The sequence below is a fragment of the Lupinus angustifolius genome, chromosome LG05, assembly GCF_001865875.1.
Source record: "Lupinus angustifolius cultivar Tanjil chromosome LG05, LupAngTanjil_v1.0, whole genome shotgun sequence".
Classification (NCBI taxonomy): Eukaryota; Viridiplantae; Streptophyta; class Magnoliopsida; order Fabales; family Fabaceae; genus Lupinus; species Lupinus angustifolius.
Genome location: NC_032013.1, coordinates 26,024,552 through 26,032,253, shown reverse-complemented (window position 1 = coordinate 26,032,253; position 7,702 = coordinate 26,024,552). Strand labels below are relative to the sequence as shown.

Here is a 7,702-nt window from a genome sequence, read left to right as displayed (position 1 = left end):
TTTTACCAGATGAAATCAAAACAGTCACATATGCAGCTAGTCAGATTAGAAAATCAGGAATTCTTTTCACTTAACAAATGTAAATTAGATATGAGCTGAGGTTATTTTCCTTGTAATGCTCAAATACCTGTGGTTATCATAGAAGGGAATGGTATTCGATGCTTTCAAATGAATTTGAAGAGATTATATGGTGAGGAAAAAATATCTGACTCTGCTTTATCAAGTAATGTTTGATATCTAACTAACATGTTTGAAAGGTCTTAGGACTCTTCTTTTCCATTTATGAGCAAAACATGGTTTCGTGGTGTAGTTGGTTATCACGTCAGTCTAACACACTGAAGGTCTCCGGTTCGAACCCGGGCGAAGCCATTTGAGGTTTCAAATTTTAATTCGTAAGTATTTTTTACACTATCACCATAAATTTTAAACTCTATATTTGACCACTTTTGTACAATAATACTCACTCCCGATACAAATTGAGATATAATAATGAAACATCTCTCATTTCATAAAAAATATCAACCTTAAATATGTGAAAAGCTCTGATTTAATAAGGGATAACAAAAATACATGATGGATGTACCTATAAAAATAGATTATGAATGAGAATAAGTATCCTAATATTTAATAAAAAATTGTTGACTACTCTTATCATCATTCCCATATATATTCCCATGCGTGTGTATTGAAAAAGTGATTATTTTGTGTCACAACTTTTCCTACAGACACTCTAGGCAGTGTTGTTGTTCTAGTTTTTGGTGGCTATAGTGATCAGAAAATGATGGGTATTGTTTCAGCCTTAACAGGGAGGGTTGGTCCTAATGGGTTTGGATCAGCTTCAACTGCAGAAAAGGTTACTGAAGGAATTGATGCCACCAATCTCACTGTAATTATCACAGGTTAGTTTTTAATTACAACTTTTAATTTCATATGTAGGACAAGTGTAACAGAATTGTCAGGGTATATACAAGTTCATCCTTTTTTGATAAGAAAAAAGTTGTATTAAATGGAGCATAAGCGGCGGCCAACAAATACAAATATGGTTCAACTAATAACCTTGGCAGAACTTAGAGTTATACAAAGTTTCAGATCTATATATATACAAATTTGCGCACTATTAAGAATTTTGAGAAACAAAAGAGGTGAACCGAATCGAAGATCTGGTTTGAACCAAATTAAATAAATGCATATAGCTTGGAGCCTTCTTCAAGAAAATCGCTTCATTTCTCAAAATCCACAATTACCATACCATCACAAAACATAACATTATACCATAATAACCTATGCTTTATGTATAACCTATGCTTTATGTATAACCTATGCTTTATGTATACTAATAAAAAGTTGACTAGAACATCTATCACTATGCCAAATGATACATGCTATTAAGCCTTCTCTCTTTTTTTTTCCTTTTTATGTTTTTTGTTTCTCTTTCACAACTACCACCCTAGGCATGGATTTGGTCACTTCGAAAAATGGTGATGTTGGTGACTTCAGCAAACCTAAACCATTGAACGAGGATCGGATGACGAATATTCGAAACTGCATTTTAATATTCTTTTTCATATGATCTTTATCTATGTTTTGTGTGGATTAAACACTAGCATCTATCATATATGCATAAAGCATGAGAATCATAATGCTGCTTATAAAACTATGCAGGAGGAGCAAGTGGAATTGGATTGGAGACAGCAAGAGTTTTGGCTCTTAGAAAGGCACATGTGATCATTGGTGCAAGAAACATGGTGTCTGCAAATGAAGCTAGACAACATATACTTGAGGAGAATCATTCTGCTAGAGTGGACATACTCAAACTTGATCTATCTTCGGTCGATTCGGTCAAATCATTCGTGGAGAACTTCATCGCTCTTGATCTTCCTCTAAACATCTTAATGTTGTTTTTTCCTTCTTTTCACCCTCTATCTCACTCTCAAATATTAATGCTTATTGCATCTTAATTGTGAATACATTTAAGTATGTAGAATGAAGCAACAATGTTTCTTGTACATACATGAATGACAACTTTTGTATAACTTTGCATTTTATAACACAAAACGCGACAAAAAATGTAAACATGCAACATAAGATTAAATATTTGATTGCTATTCTATGTTCTATCAAATTGGTCATTCAAAATATTTGATAAAGCATTGGTTTTTCATTTCAGAAACAATGCCGGAGTCATGTTCTGTCCTTTCAGCCTCTCCGAAGACGGTGTTGAGATGCAGTTTGCAACAAACCATCTTGGTAATATCTCAGCAATCATACTTCACATTATTGTGTTAGCACTTTAGTCTAATTGGTTGTTTACACAACTTTCATTCTTTTCACTTCATAGGCCATTTCCTTTTGACAAGTCTTCTTCTTGACAAAATGAAACAAACTGCAAAAGAAACTGGAATTGAAGGAAGGATCATAAATCTGTCATCAATTGCTCATAATTTCACTTACCGAAACGGTATTAGATTCGATAAGATCAATGACCGAAAAGGGTATGTTTCAGTTTCACTCCACTTCAACTCTATCCTGAATTCTGATAGGAAGAAACATAACAGTTTTGTTGTATTGCTGTAACTTTTCAGTTATACTACCAATAGAGCATATGGTCAATCAAAATTAGCCAACATATTACACACAAATGAACTTTCTCGGCGCCTTCAGGTGAACCAATTTGTGCTTCTATGACCTTATTTGCAAAATTACATTCCTGATATTCTATTACAAAACATAAATAAATGAGCAAGACCAATGTTTTAAAAACTAAACCAGAGATTGGACTAATGAGACTTTCTGTTCATGGTTCGATCGATTCAACGATATGTATTTGTTCTTAGATTGCGGTTAAACCGAATAATATTCAAACCAGAAACATAACCAGTTCACAGTTTAACTGGTTGGTCTGATTTTCAAAGCATGGAAAGCAGCCGAGAGATAATCACCTCAATTTGTTCTGCCTGTATTTTTAGGAGATTATATTTCTCACATTATTACTTTACCTTTTTACATCTGCTTTTTTGTATGTAATGCATCTATTTTTTTATCATTGATCAACACACTTTTTGTATTTGAAAGAACAAAATGAATAGATGATCAATGATTACAAAGTAGAGGTACAACATGGTGTTATGCAAAAGGTGTGACATGATCAAACTTTGTTGAGGTTTTGCTTTTTCCATTCTGTTTTGCCTGTGATGATAATTCAATAAGCTATAACCAGTGAAGCTGAGCATATCCTAGTTGAACATGTATTAATTTGCTTTTGGTTTCTAACATTTGTACACAGGACGAGGGTGTGAATATCACAGCAAACTCAGTTCACCCAGGAGTGATTATGACTCCTCTTATGAGACATTCCTCTTACCTAATGATGAGTATGTTAACTCTCCTTAAACTCATAAATTGCCCTTTTTCTTATCATTAAAACTTGTCTAACACCTTATTGTGATTCATGTAGAATTCTTGAAGATCATTACCTTTTACTTCTGGAAGAATGTCCCACAGGTATTTTGCTTCACTTCCTCCTTCCAAATTCTGATATGGACAATATTTGTTAGTCTCACAAAATCTGCAATGACATGGGTTCGGACTAGTTTAATGAGATGATATTTCTCAACCAGTCAGAATCCGTGACATAGACTACGACACTTTGTAGGACAAAAAATGGTATTCCTTCTAATGCATGTGCGAAATGTCACATTTCAGAGTGCCCAAAAGCGATAAGTTATTTAGTAACTAATCATTTTTCTTTTTGGTTTATCATCTGGACACAGGGAGCAGCCACAACATGCTATGTTGCTCTCCACCCAAACATGAAAGGCGTAAGTGGAAAGTACTTTGTGGATTGCAATGAGTTTAAGCCAAGTTCATTTGCCTCAAACCTACAGTTGGGGAAAAAACTCTGGGATTTCAGCAACAATTTGACAGTTCAATCTCAAAATCTTAAGCACATTTGTTAACATGAAAAGAAAGACTAGTCCCTGTTTGTTTGTTCTGCTGAGAAAATAAAATGTCACATGCTAACTGTTTTGCATTTTGAAAATTTCATTGCAATTGGTGACTATACTTCAGGTAGTTGGATGTTAGTTTGATAATACTAACATATGTATGAGTTTAAGTTTTATAAGCACTATTAATAGTCAACAATAACTTTAATAGAAACTAAGTTGTGCCAACATTATCAACAATGACTTTAACTGTTGCATACAAAATGTCCTCAGACAGAAAGACTTGTCCCACATTACAAAGTACAAACAAGACTCCAAACATCAAGCTTCTATATACAGAGAATTATGAAGAGTACCAAACACTCGCAAGTCTTTTCACCACACATGCTAACAAGACTCTTTTATTTTATGTACATTGCTGAAAATAGGATAAAAACCATTCGAGGATATTCTTACTCATTGGGCCTCTGCAACAGAGTAGTGCAGTTCTGTGACTGACTCCTTCAAGAAACTAGTTCCACAGTAGGAATCTTCGATACGAACATCAAGATCATCTATTTCAGTAGAAGCTTCATTCACCTCATTGGGAGAATCCGATGACTTGTAGCACAAGTCAGAAGTCCCACCCAGTTTGTGGCACTGCTTCTTATCTTTGCCATTCCCCCCTTGAGAAGAATTGCCCTTCTGACCCTTCTTTCCATTCTTCTTTTCATTCTTCTTCTTCCTCTTAGATTTCTGTGGTTTCTTGTTTTTTACAGTATGCGACATTAACGTAGGTGTCGGATCATACACATCAGGGTCCCACTTCACAGTCAATTTCATTAGCTGTCCCCCGTGTTTCTCACGGCTACCTTTCATGGCAGATATGATCGTCGAAGGAGCCTGAGATGTAAAGCAGATAGAAAACAGGAGCCGTTAAACAAGAAATGGAAAATGCAAAGGCTATTTGTCCATAATAATACATGCTCAGAAGTCGGAACTAAATTTCAGTGTGCAATTCGATCACCTGCCTTTACATGCATGTCTATCAATGACCCGAAAAATGGAAATGCAACAGAGACGGTTGTAACATACTAACCTTATCAGATACATCAACCCCATTGTCAATAGAGAACTTCAAACCTAGCCAAAACTATAGGAAGATAGACTACAAAATAGAACTAAAAGCCGTGTCTACTCTTGAAGAAACTAATTATGTGTGAAAAGGCACAGCATACAATATGCCAACAAACAAATACTCTCAGATGGAACATGAAAGCAAGTCAAACAATACTTTCTGAACTTTTCTGCATTTTCTCAATGGCAAAATAATGCATTGCTGACAATCTAGACATCCAAACATTACTAACAACCTACATAGTAACCTTGAGAACTTACAGGCAAAGACAGTGACCGTGGACATTTTTTATTTGCAGAGTGCTTAGAGAGCGATTCTGTAAATGATGTCTCTGCCTCCTCATCAGAAGAACTTGATGGTAACTTCTTCTCCGGGACTGGGAATGTGGCAGATTTTTTCAAGTACTTCTTATTTGGTTTTCTTCCTTGCTGTTTAAAACCTTGGAAAGAGTTTTTCTTTGCAACATCACAGATATCATTCTCTTTTGATGCACATTCAGTTTTCTGAGCATCTTGAATATGTAATGACTCACTAAAAGTACTGTCAAGATTACTTATCAAGTTGTCGTGGACAGAATTAACAGGAGAGCGCATGCCCATAGATGAATCAGGTACTACAAGGCAACTAAAACAAACAGAATATCAAATGATGCATATTTTGGCATTACTTATGGTACATTGTGCTTCACCATTGGGAAGAAATAAGATACATCATATCAGAGGTTTAGCAAAGCGCAATTAACAAAATAGCAGCAATAACAAAAAGTGAAGTTTATACATGCATTGTTACACAGGTCATTGATGAAAGGTCACGGATAAAAGCAAATGATCCCATGCCTTATGTTTTTAACAAAGATGGGTAAATTCATTAACAGCTACAAAAATCTTCACAAGTATAAAGCTTATGACTTAAAAGAGTATGGCAGAGATACTTCAGATTAAATGGTAAAAGAAAATTTTATAAAGCCATATATGTAAATAACAATGAATCAAAATGCAAAATATGCAAATATTTCAGAAGGACATTCCATGATTCACAAATTAAGAAAATGCATACTTTATCCAACTTTCACTGGTCCAATACATTTCTGATTATAACTACCCTGTTCCCAAATCAGTAGGAAATGTTACCCATTCTAGTGCAGCAAGGATCTACACAGTTTAATGGAGATGTTGTGATGTTATCTCTTTATATGAAAGTGGCAGAGCAATGCATCGAACTAAGACAATAAATGTTCATTTTTTTCTCCTTTAAGAAAGTACCCAAGCTAAAATTTTAAAGCAAAATCAAATCAGAAAGAAAACTTAGGGATTCATATAGCTAGCTCAAGTAAATTTGAGGTCATAATTCATTAGTAAATTGCATCAATAAAGTGTGAGAAGTAAAAAAGAAACATTTCAACTTCATTCATCCATATTATCACAAAAAGCATTAGATCTGATCAAATTAAAAACTATTAACTTGGAACAAACAATAAAACATGAACATGATCTTAATGAAATACCTTAAGATGACGTTTAAAGCATCAATGACAGAAAATCCCCCAAATTGGAATAACTTAACTCTAATCCTTCGAAGCCACGAAACAAAATAGAAAAAGAAACGAAGATCGAGCGAGAGATGAATTAAAAAGAAGAAAGGTAAGAGGGAATGTTAACTAAGATTATTACTACGCCGATGAGTATTGAAAAAAGGTTTAAGACGATGAGAAGAAGATCCACCATGAAAAATGGTCATATAAGGAACCAAATGACGTAAGAGAAGTTCAACAGGCACCGAAGGCATTATTCTATGCTCTTCGAAACCCCCCCCAAAAATAATAATAAACACAAGGTTATTATTATTATTACAGAGAAAACACAAATCAGAATGAAGCAGATTCGGATAGATCGGAGTTAACCCATAACACAGACACAGATGTTGTTGTTATAAGACAAGAGGAAGAGGATTAGGTTGTTTTGTGTTTAGAGAAGATGGAGAGAAAAACGGGTGTTATATAAAGGATATCTATAAGGTCAGGGATATTGATTTTTTAGTCTCATTATTATGACTATGTTTTGTTAGATTTATGAGACCGAATCTCCAACGTACACGTTTCATCATTGACCTTATCTTCACATTTTTATGACACCCCACTATCTGAGGTCTTAGGCCCAATATTTACTTCAATCTCATTCTTCTTATAGTCTTGCAATTTTTTGATATTATGAGTGAACAAGTATCCTTACCACAATTGAACATCTGATATTTTAGTTTTGCTGAAGATTTATTGGGGTCTTATCATACTTGACCAACCCCTTGTTGGTATAGTTTTCCTATTTGGTAAGTCATTTTAGTGACTTTCATTTTGTACAATATTGGAAGGATGCCGTTTAATTCAGAAATGTGCTGAGCAAGAGAATTTTGATTAAAACTAAACCGGTCTTATGTTTGTTTCTACGGTTAATCATTTGCTAAGCAGTTCAGCTTCTGGTAAATCAAAAGGTAATCGTTCACATTCTGCCAGGGTAGACTACGTCTTCTTTTATCTCGACGAAATGGGCGGAATGGCTATCCCAATGCCAAAAATATTCATTAATGTGGCATGTAAAGATAGTCTAAAAGTTTAAATTTCTTTGAGGAGGTAGTGAAAAAGGTACAA

At 34.5% G+C, this 7,702-nt stretch overlaps 2 protein-coding genes, 1 long non-coding RNA gene and 1 other non-coding gene across 6 annotated transcripts; 3 read left to right on the top strand and 1 right to left on the bottom strand.

Moving 5' to 3' along the window:
* Nucleotides 296-369, top strand: TRNAV-AAC. Its single transcript has one exon. It is a non-coding gene; the product is annotated as a tRNA-Val (tRNA).
* Nucleotides 755-3,932, top strand: LOC109348420 (short-chain dehydrogenase TIC 32, chloroplastic-like). Its single transcript, XM_019588853.1, has 7 exons — nucleotides 755-899; nucleotides 1,663-1,894; nucleotides 2,168-2,247; nucleotides 2,339-2,492; nucleotides 2,583-2,661; nucleotides 3,284-3,501; nucleotides 3,771-3,932. Exons 1-6 carry the CDS (start codon nucleotides 779-781, stop codon nucleotides 3,419-3,421), a joined length of 804 nt encoding a protein of 267 aa, XP_019444398.1. The 5' UTR covers nucleotides 755-778; the 3' UTR covers nucleotides 3,422-3,501; nucleotides 3,771-3,932.
* LOC109348417 lies at nucleotides 4,146-6,697 on the bottom strand. 3 transcript variants are annotated; one of them, XM_019588849.1, is made up of 3 exons: nucleotides 6,566-6,697; nucleotides 5,322-5,685; nucleotides 4,146-4,826 (listed from the first exon to the last, which is right to left on the bottom strand). In XM_019588849.1, exons 2-3 carry the CDS (start codon nucleotides 5,658-5,660, stop codon nucleotides 4,401-4,403), a joined length of 765 nt encoding a protein of 254 aa, XP_019444394.1. In that variant the 5' UTR covers nucleotides 5,661-5,685; nucleotides 6,566-6,697; the 3' UTR covers nucleotides 4,146-4,400. The 3 variants fall into 3 exon arrangements, with proteins under 3 accessions (XP_019444394.1, XP_019444393.1, XP_019444392.1); XM_019588848.1 differs by having other exon boundaries at nucleotides 5,322-5,692; nucleotides 6,571-6,697; XM_019588847.1 differs by lacking the exon at nucleotides 6,566-6,697 and adding an exon at nucleotides 6,118-6,463.
* Nucleotides 4,826-5,077, top strand: LOC109348421. Its single transcript, XR_002107729.1, has 2 exons — nucleotides 4,826-4,966; nucleotides 5,004-5,077. It is a non-coding gene; the product is annotated as an uncharacterized LOC109348421 (long non-coding RNA).